At 39.1% G+C, this 22657-nt stretch overlaps 1 protein-coding gene across 1 annotated transcript in view; it reads left to right on the forward strand.

Moving 5' to 3' along the window:
• wnk1b (WNK lysine deficient protein kinase 1b) overlaps positions 1-21141 on the forward strand; it is a 113716-nt gene extending 92575 nt beyond the window's left edge. The window contains exons 24-38 of the mRNA XM_047389067.1: positions 50-111; positions 1018-1074; positions 2588-2671; positions 2768-2804; positions 2889-2968; positions 3945-4226; positions 4310-4581; positions 4703-4778; positions 4871-5000; positions 6743-6940; positions 7219-7290; positions 12123-12164; positions 14305-14477; positions 15427-15486; positions 16107-21141. Of these exons, the coding sequence (XP_047245023.1) occupies positions 50-111; positions 1018-1074; positions 2588-2671; positions 2768-2804; positions 2889-2968; positions 3945-4226; positions 4310-4581; positions 4703-4778; positions 4871-5000; positions 6743-6940; positions 7219-7290; positions 12123-12164; positions 14305-14477; positions 15427-15486; positions 16107-16508 (2027 nt within the window). The 3' untranslated portion in view covers positions 16509-21141. The remainder of the gene's footprint in view (positions 1-49; positions 112-1017; positions 1075-2587; positions 2672-2767; positions 2805-2888; positions 2969-3944; positions 4227-4309; positions 4582-4702; positions 4779-4870; positions 5001-6742; positions 6941-7218; positions 7291-12122; positions 12165-14304; positions 14478-15426; positions 15487-16106) is intronic.
• The last annotated feature ends 1516 nt before the right edge of the window (positions 21142-22657 follow it).

A 22657-nucleotide genomic window follows, 5' to 3' on the forward strand; every position in this document is an offset into this window, starting at 1 on the left:
ATTTACTGGTTTTACTGAATTTCTGATTTTCTGATATAAATCTCCCTAGTTATCCCTGCTTCTTCTTTGAGCCAGACTACTCCATCCAAAACTCCCCTATCCAGGGTACCGGTGAGTTCCACAGAATATAATATATAGTAAATCTAAAGTTGGTGGTATTATTTATTTGGACATATGTGTATGTTGTGTATGGTTATTTACAGCTAAAGTAATGTATTTTCTGTTCCAAATGTTTCTTATTACTCATACAACTCACCTGGCATGTACATTCCTTTTAACAGGGCTTCTACACAAGCTTAAATATTGCAGACATTTCAAAAATATAAAAATTAAACTTTCTAAAAAAAATAATGATAATCTGGAGCAGTCACTAGGCAGTGTGACCATACTGTTTTGCAAAGGAGCTGAAAGGATGTCTGATTGGATGGAGAAGAATGCAAACAGAAGGAGATGATATTTATTTCAGATGCGTTAAAACTGCACAGAAATTTTATTTTGAGGGAGAGGGAGGACAGTTGGAAACAAGTGTGAGCAGAGTTTTTACGGTGAGCAGCACAACATTTGACATTGAAAATATAGAACCCTGATCTTAAATCGAAAATATACCCCCTGTAGAGATAACAAGATAATGAAACTTATTCACTGTTGAAACAAGCTCAGATTGTTGTTTTCTGAAGATAACATATGCTAATATCTAGCAAGTTGCATTAAATAAATAGATATGCAAATGAATACACCTTCATAAACTATTGACTATAACAGGTCTCAAAACATCACACACTATGACAAAATAACCAATTTACATTAAAACTTTGCACCAAAAAGTCTGAAATGGTCTAAAAATGATTTGACATTTTTACAAATTTAAGTCTGGAAAGGTCTGTAATTTTGAAATGAATGTGCAGGAACCCTGTTTTAACATCCTTAGACATGAGCACTCCTGTAATCTTTTCTCTAAATGTGTTTGTTTTACTTTCTGACACTTTCTACTCATTGCATCTCTTTCTCTGGGATTAGGCCACTTCTCCTTCTTCAGAACTCCTGACACCCTTCCCTGGACCTTGTCTAATACAGGTGTTTGTTTTGTTTTTTTTGGCCATCTTAACACTATTGTATCTACTGCAATGCAGCTCTGTTTTGTGCTTTGTTTAAATAGTATATTCCAACTAATTTAAATGTCTGGTGTGTGTGTGTGTGAATGGTACATCTCCACACTAAACGCAAACTACTGTCCATCTCTCTTCAAAGCTTAAAGAATTTGATTGAAAAATCGATAAGTCAGTCATGCTGTAAAGCCTAGATAATAGGCTTTACAGCACTGAGAGTGAAATGGATCCTTGAATAATATGCTATCTTAGCACATGTAAAAAGGTCTAAAAGTATAAGATAATTGCACCAGTACAACGTGGTGAGGACGAGTCACTTAAGGCTAGAGGCTGTCATTATTTCTAGGCTTTGTTGTGGCAGTAGCCATCTAAAAATGGATGTTATTTCAACCACAGCAGCGTACCATATAGCAAGACATGATTTGCAGCTCCTTTATGAAAAATCTGACCCGCCGTGTTATAAAACTCATTCCATGTCTCTTATGCAACTCCCTCTGGGCGAGACCTGTCCTGTTTGATTAAGGTAATCATGCTGTAGTCTACATTCACAAGGGATTGGATTTTAATTATGTACTTTTTTAAATTGGGACTTAATTGCTCAAGGGAACGGGAAGGCTTTACATACTTTTCTAGATTTTCTTTTAGGGTTTATTTGTCTTTTTATGCTAAAAAGGAGAATTGGTTCTTTTATAAAAATTTGAGGCATAAATCAATTAGATTTGAAAAATATATACATATAAATATATATAATATATAATGTCAATGGGTAGCCACAGCTGCCCTTGGACAGACTGACAGAAGTGAGACTGCCATACAGTCGGCGCCACCGAGCCCTCTGGCCACCATCAGCAGGCAAGGCTACTGAAGTGTCTTGCCCAAGGACACAACGACTGAGACAGACAGAGCAGGGATTCGAATTGGCAACCCACCGGTTACAGGAAATATTAATATAACTGAATAAAGAAGGAAAATAAAATATAAAAAAAATCAAAATTTTACAAACAAGCATCAACCAAGAACAACAAATACAAAACATTTTTTTAAGTTATTCTCCTAAACATACTACTAACCATTGGAGAGGTTATTTGTTTGATTAAAAAACCTTTCTGTTTAAAAAGATGGGTGGTTTTGGTCACTACTGTAGATATCTTTGTAATCAGATGTTTTAAACATATATTCATAAATTAAAAATGGAAAAAACAAAACCAGTCAGCAGGCACTAATAACATCCAGTTTTGCTGCGCATTGAGAAACAGTCATGGTGACAGTACACACCCTTGGATACACTAAACCAGCTTTTTAAAATCTTGAAAAGATACGTGTTAAAACTGCAGGTAGCATGTGGATAGGAGGTGCAAACACAGTATTCATGTTAATGTTGACTGGGCCTTACTGTAAAAACCCAAACTGCAGCCACTGCTTTAATGCTGTTGCTCTGTTAGAGCACGAACGTCTAATATTTCTTCTACTGACCCTTTCAGTCACAGCAGCCTCTAGAGGACCTGGACGCCCAGCTGAGGAGAGCATTGAGTCCAGAAACCGTTCCTGTGAGCTTACACACACAAGTAAACACTCCCTTTACTGCACTTCATTTCAGTAGCTTAGACTGGTACTGATGTGGCTCCTCAACCTGTTTTTTTTTCTTCCCATACTTACTGCAGGTATCTCACAGCGGTGTTCCTTCAAAAGGACAACCAAGTGTGTACAACTTATTTACTTAACATAATAAACTATTTCTTACTTCAATGTGTTGTTTGTCTGAAGTATTCACCTCTCCTACAGTTCCTTTCTCTCTGGAAGAAGAAAAAGCACCTTCCCCTGCTCCTTCTCCTGCAGCTGGAATTAAATTAGGGAGGTTTCAGGTAAAGTTTGCTTTTGCCTCTAATGAAGTCCACATATATTACCTCTGGTAAAGATGTGTAGAAGGCCTTTCTTTTATTGCTGTACTATCATTTCCGTCTGATCTCACTCACTTTAATTTGAGTAAATTTTTTCAGTGGAGAAAAGAATTTTGTTTTTCTAAATAATCAACAGTTTCTATGAAAGAAATGGAACTGAAGCATAGTTTTGAAACTATATTTTACTTTTAAGTAGTGATCTATGACTTCCTGTTTCCCTGGGGTATAAATATGCAACACAGGCTCATATCTCTTTGAATTCAGACACACAAGAGAAGACTTGATACATGTAAGGCAGATGCATGTCTGATTAGACCATTATTTAAACGTTTTTATAACAAATACCTCGCAAGGATTTGGCATGAAACAAATATGAATATCTGGTGATAAGAAGTGAATTTATGTTGAGTGTTTTTATACAGGGCTGCACGGTGGCGCAGTTGGTAGCACTGTTGCCTTGCAGCAAGAAGGTCCTGGGTTCGATTCCCAACCGGGGGTCTTTCTGCATGGAGTTTGCATGTTCTCCCCGTGCATGTGTGGGTTCTCACCGGGTACTCCAGCTTCCTCCCACAGTCCAAAGACATGCCTGTTAGGTTAATTGGTCTCTCTAAATTGCCCTTAGGTGTATGAATGAGTGTGTGCATGGTTGTTTGTGTGTTGCCCTGTGATGGACTGGCGACCTGTCCGGGGTGTACCCTGCCTCTCGCCCATAGACTGCTGGAGATAGGCACCAGCTCCCCCGCGACCCACTATGGAATAAGCGGTAGAAAATGACTGACTGACTGTTTTTATACATTTTTGCCAGGAGTGCTATACACAGAAAACTGAAATTGTGTTTTCTGTTTTGGATTTTGAAATCATTGGGAAAGAAACACACTGATAAATTAGTACAAGAAGTTATTTTAGCTTTTTATCTTCTTTCTATCTCATTTCTGCTCAGGTATCATTGGCTGCCGAAGAGCCTGCTGTTCAGCGCCCATCCTGCACCGAGTCGTCTTCCACCACCTCCTCCACTTCATCCTCTTCATCATCCTCCAGCCTTTCCAGCCCAGAGAGCACTTTGCACAAAGACTTCTCTTCACATTTAAGAGGGAAAGGAGTAAAAGGCGGAGATGTTGTGGATGGACTCCCCCAGAAGACTCCAACAAGATCCCACCACGCGTCCCCTTTAACTTCCCCATGCCATTCCCCCAAACCCACCACCACCATTGGGCGCTTCCAGGTGTGCATTATATCTCTTCTTACTGCACTCTCTGATACACCATCAGTTCATATATTTTCATCAAATCCGTTCTTCGAATCCAGGTCACAGCCAACCCTGAGACCCGTGTTGGACGATTCTCAGTCAGTCTTGCCCAGGAGCAGATCTGTGAGCCCAAGCAGAGCCCTCCACCTGCTGCTCGGGCTGCTAATGGACCCAGTGATTCTGGACAGGTTCTGTCTCCAGACCCACCTCATATAGCCTCCCTGCCAAGCCTAAATAACAACTCCTTCAATAACTCCTACATGAGCAGTGACAACGACTCTGAATTTGAGGATGAAGATTTCAAGCGGGAAGTCGGTCGCCTCAGAGAAAAGTAAATAAACCCTTCAGTTGTCCTGGTAAAGCCAGGTGGTGTTTTTTTTTTTTTTTAAACCCTTTGTTTCACTATCCATTTTTACATTCTTGTATAAATGGCTTCCCTTTTCTTCCTCCAGGCACCTGCATGAAATTCAGGCCCTCCACTCACGCCAGAAGGAGGAAATAGAGCATTTGTTTACAAGGCTGGGAAAGGTAACCTCTACTACTTACATAAACACACACCACTCTTAAATAGACAGCTTAAATAGTAGATAACAATCACTCTTCCTTGGGATTTGGTATAGGTGCCTCCAGCTGCTGTGATCCCACCTCTAATCGCCTTGACCGGCAGGAGGCGACGACCCACCAAAAGTAAATCTTCAAAATTGTCCAGAAACAGCTCCACCCATGGCAGCAAGAGCCCTTTACTGCCAGGTAGGCTTGTCTCTTTGCATTTGTGCATCAGAGTTTAACATTGTGCTAATCATGCAGATGTTTATGTTTGGTCAATATCATTCACCATACCTTGCAAAAGTGTTCACACCCCTTCAACGTTTTTACGTTTTATCAAAATACAAAATACATTATATCAGGATTCGATCTGATAGAGCAACACAAAGTAAGGCTTCATTGTAAAGTTAAGGCAAACTGATAAAAAGTTTTTTTTTTTTTCCAAATACATACCTGATAATGGTACATGCATTTGAATTCAGCTCCTTGAATTAATACTTTGTAGAAGCACCTTTTTGGTGTAGGTTTGTACTAGCGTCACACATCTAGAGAGTGAAATCTTCTTTGCAAGAAGACAGACGAGATGAAGAACATCTGTGAACAGCAGTTGCCAAGTCTTGCAACACTTACTTCTAACACATGATTGCACTTTGATCTAAACCATTCCATTGTAGGTCTTTCTGTATGTTTAGTGTTGTTGTCCTGCTGGAACTTCCAGTCTCAAATCTTTTTAAGATGCCTCTAACATGCGCGCCTCCAGCATCCCTGTTTTGACATCCGTCTTCCCATCAACTCCGACCAGCTTTCCTGTTCCTACTAAAGAAAAGCATTCCCACAGTATGATGCTGCTAAAACCATGTTTTACCATGAGAATGGTGTGTTCACTGTTATGCTCGGTCATAATTTTTGCATATAGGCCAAAAGATGAAAACCTCTCTAACATGCTATGTCCCTACATGGCTTATGTCAAAACTGCAAACAAGACTTCCTATGACTTTCTTTCAATAATGGCTTTCGTCTTGCTCTTCCATAAAGGTCAGATTTGTGAATTGCACAATAAATGTTGTTTCCATCACCAGATCCTCCCACATGAGCTGTGGATCTCTGCTTCTCCAGACCTAGACCAGCTTTAAACCATAACTTTATTCCCGACCTGTGTTCCTTGGCCTGTATGATGCTGTTTGTTCTTTGATCATTTCTAGCTAACCTTCACAGTTTTTCACAGAACAGCTGGATTTTACTGAGAATGAAGGAATCTGTTTACTAATTAGGTGACTTGGTTGGTTGCACTGGATTTCATTTAGGCCTGTCAGAGTAATTGGGGTTGAATACAAATTCACGCTACACTTATCAGATTTGTTTTTTTAATATTTTGATTACAATGCAACTTTTGCCTTTTACTTCACAGTTATGCACTACTTTGTGTTGGTCTGTCACATAAAATCCCAGTAGAATACACTGAATTGTGTGTTTGTAATGTGACAAATTGTGGAAATACTCTAGGATTATGATTGTTTTAGTTGGTATTGTATAAAAAGCTCAAGTAAAGATGTGGTTATATGCTTCTAAAAGCCGTGTTGCTTTGAAACTTGCATTTTTGCACAAAAGCAGACCATACAGGTTTCATATGTTTAAACAAGAGCCATAAAGATATACACATTTGTAAGCCATTACTCTGTTTTCACACCTTTTCTATGTTCATGCATTTATGTGCACTTATTTGTTGCATGTACATTTGTTTCGTCACCTGTGCATGCGGGCATTTACTGCGTCAGGCTTGATGCTGGAACATTTCTGACTGCTTTTCTTGTCTGTTTCTCTCTGTTTCTGTCTCCATGTGTGGGCATGTCCATCGTTGGGTGATATGTGTCTCTATCTGTTGTCTTTGATGTTTTCATGTCTGCTTTCTACGTGTACGTCGTGCCGATGCTTTCTGCAATCCCCAGACAGCACTTTATCCGCCCAGAGCGTTCCGGCCGTGTACCCCGGCCAGCTGCCTCTGTTATCCCCTGGAGGGTTGGCCGACTCGGGCAGCAGCACTGCGCTCCAGCCCCTCAAACAGTCTCCCTCCAGTGACAATCTGTGCTCAGCCTACACCAGCGAGGCGGCGCTGTCTGTGCCCAGCTTGTGTGCTCCGACCCCAGGTAAGCATGTCACTGGGAGCTGCAGGCTGCAGCAGTCCTCTGTGTATCATTTACACCAGCAGCTCTTTGCACGCAGACAAAAACAAGTGCTGCAAAACAAGAAGGTCATCCATCTTTCTTGGTTTGTCTTTCTCTGAGTGTAAACAGTGTTATGGCTTACTCACTCTTAACATCCTTTCTTTATATTCTTCAACTTTCTCATCTCTCTTCTGTTGTTTGTTTTTTCATCATCTCTGTTCCTGTCCTGTTTCTGCATCTTCCATCATCCCTCTCTTCAGGCTGTGTAAAGTTCAGCTGGGGTTCGGAGCGTGTGGCCTTCAAGCCGGGCGGCAGGAGGACGCGCTTTCTGAGTACGCCCTGCTTGGCTCTTTGTGTGTAACGCTTTATTTCTTTGCTCTTCTCCTTACTTACCTTTCATTTATATATATATATATATATATATATATATATATATATATATATATATATAAATTTTTTTTTCTGTATCTGTCAAGTCAGAGTCATCATTTCTTCCTGTTGGTTTTTGAACAGCTGCAGCTGATGTTGCAAACGTCTTCAGACATATATCTGGTCGGAGATAATTTTCTTTACAGGAAAAATACGTTTGTTGGTAGAAATTTTTATTTTTGAGGCAAATTTACAAAATTTTAGAGATGCAACCAGAATCTGATGGTTTTTAGCCCAAGAATTAGAATTTTGACCATTGCCAGAACGTTAGCACATTAGGTGAGGATATTTTAACTGAGGAAGGCTGAAGGTCAGCTGATTGTAGAAGTGCTGCAGGATGTTGAATATTGTTGAATAGAGTAATGAAAGTGATAGTTGCCATAAATCCACATTGTCCTTTCTCCTCTCTCTGTTCATATCATCCTTCTCATCCTCCCTATGACCTTTAGTATCCTGGACAATATTTTTAGGTGTGATTATCTACTGCAGTGAAACTCCATAAATCAGGTTAAATATTTTGGATACAAAGTGTGATGTTTTAAATAATATAGATAACAAATATTGCATTTCAAAGAGGTCTTATGCTGTCTGTTAAAGTAAGAAAATTGATTTAGGGATTTTCCTGATAAGGATAAATATGGAAAAAGATTTCCCAGATTTTATTCCCCTGTATCATGCCATATCTGCCCATCCATCCATCCATCCAGTTCACATATGTCCCTTTTCCACTGGCTCGTTTTAGCTGGCAAGACTCTGCACCACTCGGTTTCTCTCTACTCGGTACGGTAACTTTTGTGTTTCCACTGACCCGCCAACAGCTGAAGCTATGGCGACTGAAGCCCCGCCTCCAGCCATGAGTGTAGAGCGCTGTGCTGCTATTAACGTTACTGTGTTACATTGTCACATCAAAGTAATCTGCGTGACATGATAGAAAATAAATAAAGAACATAAATAAACTAAATACTAATAATGTTTGTATTAATGTATAAGCAAGAATGTCTTATTTATGTTTTTATGTCTAAAATGATCCACTGGGATAATTATCTGGACCACAGCCCAGCCAGAACTTATAAAATAAGGCTCAGGGGTTCTGATGTTAGGGGGTGTGGCAGAAGAAGCAGAGAGGAGAGACGCTGCTGTCTGGATGGTGAAGCTCCGAAGTTTGCCTGAAGAAATAAAAATTTTTGGGCTTTATGAGGAAGTTTTGGTTTCAGCCATGGCAATAAGGAGGACAAGGACTTAAAAGCACAACACCGCAGACTTTTGACTTTCGAAGTTAGTTTTATGTTGGATATTTCATATTCGTGCTCCGCATATTCAGCGGACTCTTCCTCCTGTTTGGTCCGATGCAGGCAGTCTGATTATGGGGCAGCGGCTCTCTGCCTGCTCCCTCCTCCTGCAGACGTTGGTTCACTAAAGGACCGTAAATAAATGTCCGAACCAAACACGTTGTTTTATGGTTTTATTTTGTGTGTTTTGGGGGAAATGTTTGTGCCTCTGAACAGCTGATTTTATGTGTGATCAGCTGGTTTAGGATGTTATTACATACAACGCTCAGCCTGCATGTAATTCAGAAAGTTGATTTGTCCTATTTCTTTTCTGTCAGCCTCCAGTCTGGTTTATGACCCGTAAATGGTAAAATTACATGTTTCACCTGCTCCAGCCACTGTGGTCCTTAATATTATTGTAGTTGCCCTTAAGTTTTATTAACGAATGCCTTCTTATTTCTCCTCCTCCCATGGCCAATCAGTGAAAAGCAGTCTGGTCCATGTCACATGTAGTCCCTACTCAGGCCCGGTCATACCTGCTCAGGAGCAGGGACCAAAAAAGTAGGTACCGGTACAGAAAACACTGTAATGGAAACGCTCACAAAGCGAGCCGAATGGAGTCGAGTAGGGCTAAATCGAGCCAGTGGAAAAGGGGCATTAGACAGTAATGTGATTTAGCAACTGGTGGATTCTAAATATGTAATTAGGAATCCAAAACAGATTCATCAAAGTGGAGAATATCTTTTATTTCTCTCTCTTCCTGCTGTCTCCAACGTTTGTGCCTCCTTCTAATGTTGTTCAAACAGTGTAAACTTCAGCACCAGCTGACCAGGGTGCCTTGTGAGTGAATACTAACCATAGTTTTTAAACATCTCAAATTTCCACCTATCGAAATTTCAGTAGACAGGAGTGAGCTATAGGACTGGACTGTGAAACTGCAGACCATCAGTGTAAGGCTGTGATATGAGTATCGGTTCATACAGTTCTAGTGGATAATCCTGGTTGTGAGAAAGCACACAGATACATGTGAGCTCTTGGACTTGCCAATGTTTCTTTAGTGGCCCAGACATTAATCAGAAAACTGAAGTTCTGTCAATTAAAACTTAAGTAGCAAGGAGTTAAAAAAAACAATCGACAAAGTCAGTGAAAGTCATCAGGCTCCTTGTTGTTCTGATTGATCTGGTTCAATACAGTTAACAGGTGGCATGACTCAGTTTAGTTTAGCATTTCTGAGGCCGAGAGCAGCTGCTTTGTTGGAAAATAAACAGAAGAGCAGCTGTTGCATCTGTCGACTGTGGGACTAAACAAAGTCATGCTCCGGTTCTAAAGTCATCAGGCCGTGAGCAGCCATGATCTGATTTCTGTGCCATGTGCACTTTTAGTTTTCCACACCATAGCAGGACACAGTCGGGCACTGAGATGTTTGTCCAACACCTCATTGCTGCTGCTTCTTTATTATTACATTTTCCAGTTATGGGAATCTTATTTTAATTTGCAGATCTTGGTCAGCAATTGAAATCTGTGCTGTTCAGTTAGATTGATTGTGACATATTTTATATTTATTCTGCTATTTTACTCGGTAAGCAGTCTGCAGCGTACAGATCCTCCTAGCGTTTCTTATTCCTTTGTCTCTATGAAAACAAACAGGAAGCTGTGACTTTTGACTTGAGTTTATGTCACATAAGTTTGTTTTTAATGGGAAATATACTGTGTTTTTAAATAATTTGTCATTTCAATAAGAATTTTCTAGTTACCACTAGTTTTAACAATCTTTTATTATTTGCTTTATGAAAGGATTTTTCTGAATGCTTCTGAACCCTCTGCAGCTCAAAACCCTTCCCCTTCCTCCCTCATCTTCCTCACCCCCTTTAATCCCCCACCTTTATCCCATCTCTGCACCACCAAAGGGGGGGGGGGGGGGGGGGGGGGACAGACAGACCGACCTGGGTCTTATTAACTGGATTTGGCTTAAAAAGAATCACATGAAATTATTGACTGAATTCATACTTTATGTTTAAGTACTGAAAATATCAGGGGAACGGGAAGCAATTCAGAGCTTATAGGCAAAAGTACCTTTAAAAAGGTACATTGCCTTATCACAACTATTGAATTTTTTCTCACTTCAATGTATTCAAGTGGGTTTGTATGCAATAAGACAACACCATATATTGCATAGTAGTAAAGTAAAAAAGAAAATGATACATGGTCTTAATATTTTTTAACAGATAAAACGGAGAAGCGTGGTTTCTATTTGTATTCAGCCCCCTTTACTCAAAAATTCTTAGATCCAGAGCAAAGTTAATTTTTTCGGCCTACATGCATAACTCCGTATGGTGGAAAACTACCACTACACATCATCCTAAACATACTATCTTCAGGTAACACAAGGTGTTGGCTGCATCATGATGTGGAGATTCTTTTTTTTTTTCAGCGGGGACAGCAAAGCTGATTACAGTTGATGGGAACATTGATGGACCCAAATGCAGGACAATCCTCGAAGAAAACCTGTTAGAAGCTACAAAGGACTTTAGACAAGGTGGTGCTTCACCTTCCAGCAGGACAGCAAGCCTAAACATGCAGCCAGAGCTACAGTAGGGTGTTTAGATTAAAGCATGTTCAAGTGTTAGAGCAGCCTATTGAAAGTCCAGACCAATTTGACAGTTTCCCTGCGCCTGCTAGAGAAAAACATTACTGCATCATTACTGCCACCACCATGTTTTGAAGACAGTTGATTGCCTTTTAGGGGTATCAGAATACAGATGCATGCCTCACTTTAAAAATTCAAAGCTGTGTATAATTTTCCTTTAACTTTAGATTTCTACTCTACCATATGCTACTTTTTGTTGGTCAGTAATAGGTTAAAATCCATGTAAAATACTTTAAATATTGAAAATTTTCAAATATTATTCCATATTTAAGACACAAGGGGTGTAAATACTGCTGCAAGATCATATATGTGCAGGCATGGACCCAGTTCTGGTGAGCTATAGAGAGGACTCAGAATCACATCAGAACCTGATGTTTTGTCACCCAAAGGCATCTTAAAGCTACGGGGAACAGAGTTTTGCTTAAAAATACTTACATTTTCAGGCTAATCGAGGTGTTTCTACTGCGCTAGACATGTCTCCTGGTTAATGTTATCCCTGTATGAAGCAACTTTGACCAGATAAAGGTGAACATATTGCACAGTTTCTTATTATGCAAAATGTAGTTGAGATAACAGACATCTTTGTTACATTTCACGGGTCGTTTCTGCTCTTTATCGTGGGTTTTAAGATGTTATGGTGACCCTAACCCACCCCAATACTGTGTGTATTTTATATATATATATATAATATGTACACATACATGAAGTTCTAACAATCATACTCAGCTGCACTGTGTTTGATTGTCGGGTGATGTGGACGGGGTTTTAACGCAGACTCTCTCCCAATCCTCCAAATGTTGTCTTCTGGCCCCTCCTACAGGGAAGATGGTGAAAAAAGTCTGCCCCTGCAACCAGCTCTGTAGTAACTATCTCTCTTTTTGGTCTTTCCTCCCTCCATCTGTCCCCCTTCTTGCTTGCTCTTGCCCTGTGCAGAATCAAATTTGACCGTTGGCCAAATTTGGGATCAGTTCAGTTCATTTACTTCAGTTTTTGTCTCTTTTTGCAGTAACATTTAGAGGATTCGACCTTGAGTTTTATTAACTGAAATGATCCTTCGTCACAGATTCAAACTGACACTGCATGCACCTGCAGACCTCCCCAAAAACCTCTGCCTCCCCTCCCCTATCATGTCTTATAACCTGGACTGCATTGACCAGAATCCCCTGCTGCTTCAGCCATACATGGCTCGGTTGTATCCTCATTCTTGTGTTCCTCCATTTTGTTAGGGTGAATTGACAGTTTTATTTATCAAACCAGCAGTATGGTTCTCTTGTCTTGGGTCCCTGCATATGTTCTTTTTTTTAAAAGACTACTCAAAGATATCTCCCTTTTGCTCCTTCTGTCAGCATGGCTCAGCGTTCACCCTGTGTTTAACGCTTGTTTCTATTGTCTGGATTTGTCAAGTATCCCTGTTAACATAAGACTGATCTCTATATCCCCTATTATGATGATTAACAGGAAAAGGGGATTTTTCTATGAATCCTTATAGAAGTGCAGGAAGTCAACTTGGAATGAATCCATTTTTTTAAGTAAATTAAATTCTACAGGTCTGGGAAAAGTCTCTTGTATGCTCTACTAGAGCATGGGGGCCATCTACAGGTTAGAAAAGGAATTACAGTCTAAGAACCAATCTACATATACTCATTAGCATGAATAATAGTAATTTAGGACTTTTAAAGATGCATTTGAATGTTCAAACCATTTAATAAAAACTTCAATAAATTCTTAAATTGGGTGCACAAATTTGAATTTAGTGTAGATTTTCAACACAAAATCTAAATTTTAAACACACCCCAATTTATTTGGATAAATGTCGCTTAGCAAGTTTCAAAGAAACAGCACTCTTTTATTGTAGCAACCGACGAGGTGTTGACTTCATTCTGGCTGGATATTTGATCACCTTCCAAACATACCTTCTAATAAGCTAATATATCCTAAAACCAGGTTTGATGTTAGCTTGTGATTGATATCCAGGTGGAACATCAAATTATTTCAAAGTACCATTTAATCCATTATAATTCACAGTTTCGTAGTGGTGGTGTTGGTATAATGCTGAGGGTCTGTTTTGCTACCAGATGTACTGCTACATTGCACTAGTCAGATGAAATAATGCGGGAGGCGAACTGCTCCGTCACCTAAAATTAACAGCTAGTAAGTTTGAAACTTGAACCAAAGGCCTTTCCCACAGGACATTGATAACAAACAGTCATAAAAACTGCTTTTGCATTGACGTTCCTCAGAGATTTCAACCCTACAAAAAATGTGTGGACTGTGTTTTAAACCCAGGTCTGTGCCAGAAAACCAATTTAAATGAACTAATTCTAACAAGAAGACGGGTCGAACATTCAACCAGAATTATGCCAGAATCTTGTTGATGGCTACAAAAATGTCTGCGATTTCTGTTCAGCGTGCGAAGGGCTTTGTATTCCAATACTAGTGCTAGTTTTGTATATATTTGAGGCTGCATCTATAATTATGAATTGTGTACAGCTTGGCAAACTTTGCAATTCTTTTTTTTAGATCATTGAAGTTGTTTATTGTGCGATCCACACAAAAACTGCAAAACAAATGGTTTAAATGCATGTTTAAAAGCTTTAACATGATATTACTCTTCATGATAAGCGCATGTTGGTTTCCCAGCCGCACTGTGAATGGTGGATATAACAATAGTCTCTGGCTCCAGTTAGGTAGGAGCCCGTCAAAGATTCAGTCTAAGTGCATATTATATGGAACATATGGTAGATCTGGACTGAACTGCGTTCAGCATTTGTCGTTATTTTTTTTTAATCTCAGTTAAAGTATTTAGAATTGAAATGCTGGTCTAAAACAATTAGTATTATTTGTTTGTGTTTTTCATCCTTATTTCCATCAGAACTAAACAGTTAATTATGCTGTAAAATCCAAGCAGGTTCTGCATTTACACTCATTCTGATGACTTCATTTCCATCTTTCAGTTCAGTGCCTCAGTCTCACTCTCTCTTGCTATCTGTCTCCCCCTGCAGGGACTAACAGCAGCAACGCAGTGAGCGGCTCAGAGGGGTTGGGTCAAAGCCAGGGGGGCTCTCAGTGTCTGGCACCCAACATGTCAGTCCCCCACCAGAGGAAAGGAACTTTCACCGATGACCTCCATAAACTAGTGGACAACTGGGCAAGGGATGCCATGAATCTCTCACAGGTTGGCAGTGGGGACTTTTCATATGGGCAATGTGGCCCTCTGCCCAGGGCAGAATGATGTATGGGGGCCACTAACACTTAAAAAAGATCTTACTTTTCTTTTGCTTGATGCATCTAGACAATGGGGAGGCACACTCATGGTGTTTTGCGCCTGCCATCTATTATAAGAAAATTGCCTAATGGTGTTTTTAAAGATCATGGGACAATAGTTGATCGTCCTTAGTTTAAGCAATTAAATCTTTTTGAAAAGCTCAAGATCTAGGAACTACAGAAATATCGATCCGATTAATAGCAGTTTTAACGTTTATGATGTTACATAGTTAAAATGTTTGTGTTTTGTTTATTTTTTCAAAATTGTCTTCACGAAGGAAGTGGAGGGCAGGTGCTAAAGGGGCTCACCCATTCATCCAGGAAACACCTCTGCCTGCTGGTTACTGGCTCTTCATTTGGTTTTATTCGAGTAGGGTAAAATGGGATGCTGAAAAATCTTGTTTCAGGCATGAATAGTTTATTCATAAGGCGATGACACATGAGGAAATCATCTAAACCTCATTGGTGGCATAAATATAAGTGCAGACAGAAACGTCTGTGGCGTATTGGGTGGAACGCTGGTTCATTTGTTTTCTTTAGTCTTTACCTAAGCAGGTAAGCATTTTTTGTAACCAAAAATTATCTGGAGACAGGTCTATATGTGTGTGAAAAAGACAATCAGTGAGTCAAAACATTGGCAACCTATTTTATATACTCCTACTTAAAAATGGTAAAATTCTCTTAAAGCACTCAGAAGATCGGGGTGTTTGTCTCTATCTCTATGATGCTCATTTACATAATAAACAATTTCATGTAGAACCTAAACAGAAGCTATTGACCACTATAGTGAAAAATAATATGCATCCACAGTATCGAAGCTCTTAATGACATATGGTAAAGGCTGCATTTTATCTTTGTAGGGTAAAAGGAGTGCCAAACAGCAGCAGCAGCTGGCCCCAGCACAGGGACACAGTTATGAGGTTGGTGTAAAAACACACCCCAACACATCATAAATGGATTAACCTAAATGGGGAAAATTCTAAGAGAATAAGCTTGTGTATTTGTATTTACTGCTTCCAAACCTATTTCTGGCTCATGTGAGTCCAATAATTAAAATAATATATGCTGAATGAATACTTCTGGATCCTGACACCTTTAATTGAGTTTATTTCAGAACCTTGAAGATGTGCAGAAACCATGATGCTATGCATTTCTGGTGCATGTTTGCATTGCAGGCATGTAATGTGCTGGAAAATTTGCATCCCTAGATTTTAATATCCTTTTTCTAGTGTTTTAGATAAAAAAGAAATCTGGTTTCAGTGATAACTGAAGAACACAAACGAGTGTTGCAAAATTATTCATAACTCATGAGATTTGTCACACTTTGCGTCATTATAGCCACAAAATTAACAATTTTATTGTGATTCTATGACCAAATGCTTTTTTGTGTTTTTTAAAATCAAAATAATACATATTAAAGTTTGTGGGTAAAATATAGGAGACATGGGAAATGTCTGTGGTCTATGAATGCATTTTGACTGTGAATGTTCTCAGTTGGAAGAGACTATTTTTTGATCCTCACTACTGTCGCCCCCTGCAGGTTACCCAGTCCACCAGTCTGGGCAGGAAGTACTCAGCTCCCAGCCAGCTTTGTCCCAGCAGCATCGGAGGGTCCGCCCACCTCCCTGCAAACCCCACCAGCGCTACCTCTCTGGCTGCCAGGAAAAGCTCCCTCTGCCACACTCATGCCTCCTCCACTCCACCCCAATTTATCCACTATGTCCCCAGTGCTGCCTACACAGCGCAGTGGTGCGGTCCAGCTCACACCATGTCAAACCCGCAGCAAGCACCAACACAGCCTCTCTTGGTCAGCGCCTCTCAGCCTCTGGGGCCCTATGCCCCTCCACAGGGCCAGCTACCAGGACAGGGGCCCTTTCTGCTCACTACCACTCTGCAGAAGTCAGTGAGCAGCCCAGGGGGGGCGAACCTGAGGACCACATAGGGGTTGGCACCGGGGCCGATTTTACTGACGGACAGCCCAGTTGGACAAGTGGAAGGTGGCTTGTTTGCAGCTAGAGGAAAAGGAGATGCTCTGGAGTGAGAAAAAAACGCAAAAACAAATAATAACTGAAAAACAAAATATTTTCAGTGTGTGGGTGAGACACCCTTCTTGCTTTGGGGTCATGATCGCTAGCCAAAATATCAAAGATAAAGAAAAGGAATGCATGCTATGTCTAATGGTCGAAAGAAGATTTCTGACCTGGTGCATTGTTGGCTGGGTGCATCACAGTAAATACGAAAATCTTTGATAAGATCTTTTATTTCAGTATTTCAATGCCAAAAGTAAAACACTAATATTATATATATATGCATTACATACAGGGTGATATATATTTTATGAATTTATTTCTGTTATTTTTGATTAATATAATTTACAGCTGATGAAAACCTAATTTTCAATATTACCATAGACTAATAAAAACAATACATCTTATTACAGAAGGGTAATGCTTTGGCCTTATGTCTTACACAATCATCAGTTTTTCCTTCCACTTCCCATATTAATATGCTTGGTTACAGCACCCTGTAACCAGCCAGCTTTTTTGGCAGTAATCTTCTTGACAACTATTAAGTCAAAATCTTTCAGGTAAAGGGCCAGAATGATTAACAGAAATAAAGGTGTGAGATATACCACTCTGTGTAATGAACCTATATATCACATCAGTGTCACATTTTGAATTAAATTGTTGAGATAAATAAACCTTTCAATGATCTTCTAATTTACTGAGATCCAACTTTAAGATGATTGTGTCGAAATAAAACTTTTTAATTTGACTTTTTCTTTGTAAAACAAAGTCCTTAAATAGAGTGACTCCAACAAAATATCACAAATACAGCTGTTGGCATTCAAAAGTATGAGTTTAATGTGTTTGTCTTAAAAAGCACAAAAAAGATCTCGAAACAATGCATATCAACACTTGATGGGATTGCCCTGTTTTTTTCCTCTTGATCAATTCTGTAAGAAGATAGGGAGAAACGAAGCAAAACAGGTTGATGAGGAGGATTTTAATTGTGTTTGTACTGGGTCCTGTTTAGGCCTCATCTGCTCACCAAACAGCTGCCTCTGCACTCCAGATGCCTCCTCAATGTCACGACTCCACCTTCTCCTCTCATCCTTCTGCTCACCTTTGTGTGTCGCCATGTGAAGCAATAACAGCAGTAACTTTTAGGGTGGAACAAAAAAGAGCTCGAAATGAGAAAACAAGTGGCCTTGTTATCAGAATAATATCAGAGTCCTTGTACAGTTTGTGTGTATTTTTTTTTTCTGAATGTCTGCTTATGATGATTCCATTTTGGTGTTTATTTTGGTTTTGTTGGGTTTGTTTTGCTCACTGCTGCCACATATCCACACACAAAATGCACAAGACAGTCACATAAATGCACACAGACGAGGCGTGGCAGCGGTTAAACCGACTTAGACTCACAGATGTATGCCTCATTTCTGACTAGGCTGGTTTCAACGTTTGGGTTGAAATGATTGCAAGTGTAAATTACTATATTAATGTTATTCTATTTAAGATGAAACAAATAAAAAAAAGGCGTTCTGTCAATGGACCTGTTATATGTGCACATCGCTGTACGATGTGGAGACACTGTGATATTTCTTGTTTATTAGCAGAATGTTGTTGGACACCGTTTTTTGTGATTTAGTGGTGATGCATCACAAAAAGCATTCAGAAAGCAGCTTGCGAGTTGTTTCCTCTTCAGTTCAATAGGTTTTTAGCAAAAAAAAAACTAATAAACTTACAAAAAACTAGGCATAGGCCGATAATTTAAAACAAAAATGTATGACTTTCAAAGCATATTCAAAACAATCAAATTTTTTCATCTTGTTGTTCCTACAGTTAATTGTTCTCAGATGCCAGAAAATGTGGCTGAGTAAGACCCTAGAGTAAACGCAGCTCTGCCCCTCTCCCACCGGTTGTTGCGCACTGCTTGTCAGCAAGCTGAAACAAGGCTGATACACTTGTCCCACACTTAAGAGAAAGACAAATTTGTTTTTCTGGTCGCAAAAACCATATTAAAATTTTATACTTAACTAGTGCTTATCAAAGTTTCATTGTTGCTAAAATATAACATTGATTATTATAGTTACAACACTGCTCTATTTACTGTAAAGGAGGGAATGTGTGTGCAACTACAGGTGTAGGAGAGACAATCATTTGTCTCTATGCTTTAACCAGAGAAAGCTCTGGTCACTCCAACACTTTTATCTAGCATCTTTATTAGCGGGAATCTTAGCTGGTGGTAACCGTATGATGGAAATATTTTGTGACGGGAACGTTGTAAAACCTTGGTGTTCCTTTAACCACAAATGGAAGTATGGCTGAATTTGTTTTTCTAGTTATTGAGGAAAGAGTAATGTTTCTTTCTTTCAGTCAGCTGACAGGCAGTGTGCTGCAACAGGTGAGGGAGGGACATTACTGTATATGTCTAATTTGTATACAGCCAGAGAAATCTGATTGCTGCAGCACTTTCTCTGGCTTCCTGTTAAAATAACCTAAAATGTAACATCATAGCGGAGGTGCAGCACAGAAAACTCTGGTCTCTCTGGCATTTTCTCTGGCATCTCATTACAAGGACTTAATCATACGAACGCTTCCACTGCAGATTTCTGCGGTTTTGAAACCATACGTTAATTAAAACCTTGAATCCGGTAACCGACCCATGCCTAGTGAAAACATTTCCTTCAAGCAAAGCATCCTGTTTATATTTACCAAAAAATGAATGCCCTATCGATAACTGGTCATCTTCTCTGTTCAGCATTATTAATTATTGAACTGAAAGTGGAAACTGATTTGTTGATATTTAGATAATGAAATAAAACTAGTTATTTTTTTCTAATAGTCCTTATTTATCAGACACTTTAAACACACCCTCTTGCTCCCTTTCCACCCTGGTATTGTTGGATGAATGTGAATGTATAAACCAATGGTGTCCATTGTATTGTACTTGAAAAGAGAAACTGTTTTGTGTTTTTATTTTCACTGTCTTTGCCCTCAAATCTTAGAGCCTCTGGTTGAAACCAGAGGAACTTATAGTGCCTTGCATCCTTCCTGTTGCTTGTCGGTTCCTGGTTGAGGGGTTGGATTGAAGGTGGCAGAATGTGTGTGGATTTTACTGAAGCTGATTGTTGATGTGTTTTGAAGGTGTGCTGGTGATTAATAAGTATATCGTCTGCAAAATAGAAACATTTGAATGCTTCTGTTTAAGTTGCGGGGAAGGTAAGACTGGAAGGTAAATATGTCGTCACTCTGCTGCTGTTCAAACCAAGAACTGTTAAAGGTTAGAAAAGGCAACTGTTACTCATCAGTGTTGTTTCTCTTGCTGTGTCCCTTTTCATTTTTAAGGAGGGGAGTTGTTAAAAATTGTGTCTGAAGCTTGGACCACTCTGTACCCTGAGTGTAGCATGCTGCTTCCGTAAAGTAAACAGATAGTTTGGCTTAAGGTTGATTGACATCAAAGAAACTCATTTTAAGATATCCTTAATTTTCACTTGAATACTTTACATTAGTGAGCCGCACAGTGGTTCTGTAAAATGTAGACAAAGTGAATGGAAGCAGCTGAAAGTCTCTCTTTTACACATAAGTCCATGTTTCAGTAGCAAGGGTTTAGCCGCACTATAATAATGTAGCTGACGAAATATCATTTGCAAATAATTTCTGAATGAATACTCAGTCCAGTTTAAGGTTGATTAAAATCACAACTGTGCATTTTAAAATACCTGTTATCTAGCAGAAACACAGGTAATGCTTAGGTATTTTAGTGCTTACTATCCTGTAAGTTTGTGGAATAATTTGAGAACTTTGAGAACGTAACCTTAAAGGTGAAAAACATTAAAAGAAAAAAGATTTACCAGCATTAAATCACTGGAGCTTCTTTAGCTGCCAGGCTATTAATGTTATTTAACTTTTTTCAAATAAAATAAGTGCTTACTGTGCGCTGCAGTAATGTTAAAGTGGACCTATGTCATCAAGCTGTAGGAATAGGGCTAAAAGGCTCAGCAGCTTTACTTAAGATGAAGTTCTTTTAGTTGTGCTGGGGGACTTTTACTATGACAGGTTCTTGTTTTTTTTCCATCTTTGTTCATTAAAGTCAAATTCCAACCCTTTATTCACTTTAAAAGTGCCCTTATAGAAATATGTTCTGATTCACACATCGATACAAGCACACCTTGTCAAACAAATGCAGTTTTGGCCCATTTTCCAACTGCTTTTTAGTTTCTCCTCTGTTTATCAAAGCAAGAGTTTTTCTTATTACTCAAGCATTCTTTGTCCAACATGTATATTCGTTTTTCACTCTGTGCTGCTGTCCTTTTATTAGTCTTTTTAAATCTCACTTGTTTTATGTGCTGTTTTAAAACATGTGGGTGTCTTCTGCACTGTGTTCAATGTTGTACAGGTAAATGACACAAAGAGTCATCAGCAGCCTTGAGCGGCATGTTTTCCCCTTAGTATAGAGTGTTCAAGCTTCAAATAAAAAAAGATCAAATTTGCGCTTTGCGCTAAAACACAGTAAAATTTGTTACTTTATTTGTAAAAACTTATTAAATAAAGTTGTTTAAACAAATGGAATGGATGAGATTTATTCTGTTTGTGTTTGGATTTGTAGTATCCAATCATTAAAAGATGAAATGGTGTAAAAAAAAAAAAAAAGAACAGAAGACTCTACAGTCCTACACCTCCAGCTCTACAGAGTGAAGTTGTGCACCCCTGATCTGTGATTTTTAGAAAGTGAAATGGATAGTAATTCTTGGTTTTTGACCAAACAAATCATTTTATTGACAATGTTATATACACACGTGTGACCGTTGTGGGTTTTTCTTTCATTAACCGAGGGGTACCAACAACTTTGTCCACATGTGTAAATGCACAATTGGAATTAATAGAAGTTGTAGAGGTGAGACTATCTGTATTCCTTTAAAGGCATATTATATATTTTGCAACTTTGTCTTTTTAGTTGTCTTTGGGCTTGTAGGTTAAAATAGTTATATCCCAGTTTGAGAAATATGTTTAAAAGAAAAACTCAAGTACATGTCAGCCAAAAGCTGCTAAATAGTCAACACAATTTGTATTTGAAAATTAACTCAGACGTCTGTTTTTTAGGACAATGGCCACTCATATCATAAAGAGTTAGATGGTGATTTATCCGGTGAGGTGGGAGAAAAGTTGCCTAAGAGTAGAGTAGAGACCTAATAGACTAACACTCTGCCCAGGAATTTAAAATGCTCTGGGGTGCGCACAGTCTCCCACTTGAGACATAAATTGTGATAAATAATAAACAAAAACAAAATTTGTCCTCCAGTTCTGACCAGCATTCTTTCTCTGATGCCAGCAATCATCAGAACACTTAATAATCAGCAAACTGCCCAGTGAGTGAAGCAGCTCAAAGTCTTATTGTCGTCGTTGTCGTCTTCCGCTTATCTGGGACCGGGTCGCGGGGGCAGCACACTAGGAAGAGACGCCCAGACGTCCCTCTCTCCAGACACCTCCTCCAGCTCCTCCGGGGGGAGCCCAAGGCGTTCCCAGGCCAGCCGAGTCTTATTGTTTTACACTTAATAAATACATTCTTTATTATGAAGATAGTTCAACCCTCTTTAACTACTTTGTGTCAGGAATCTCAGCCACTTGTTTAGAGATGTTTGCGGAAAGTAAGAATGTCAACTACATCCTTTTTCTGTATTGGCAACAAGCAAATCTATTTAACAAATTCATATTAGAAAGGTCTTTGCAAAGAAAACAATCTGTTTTCTGTTTACAACAATAGACAGCTGTGTTCTGCTGTTGCATGTGCTACACCATCATCCATATACAGGTCCTTCTCAAAATATTAGCATATTGTGATAAAGTTTATTATTTTCCATAATGTAATGATGAAAATTTAACATTCATATATTTTAGATTCATTGCACACTAACTGAAATATTTCAGGTCTTTTATTGTCTTAATACGGATGATTTTGGCATACAGCTCATGAAAACCCAAAATTCCTATCTCACAAAATTAGCATATCATTAAAAGGGTCTCTAAACGAGCTATGAACCTAATCATCTGAATCAACGAGTTAACTCTAAACACCTGCAAAAGATTC

This window comes from Girardinichthys multiradiatus, chromosome 17 (assembly GCF_021462225.1).
Source record: "Girardinichthys multiradiatus isolate DD_20200921_A chromosome 17, DD_fGirMul_XY1, whole genome shotgun sequence".
NCBI classification, from domain to species: Eukaryota; Metazoa; Chordata; class Actinopteri; order Cyprinodontiformes; family Goodeidae; genus Girardinichthys; species Girardinichthys multiradiatus.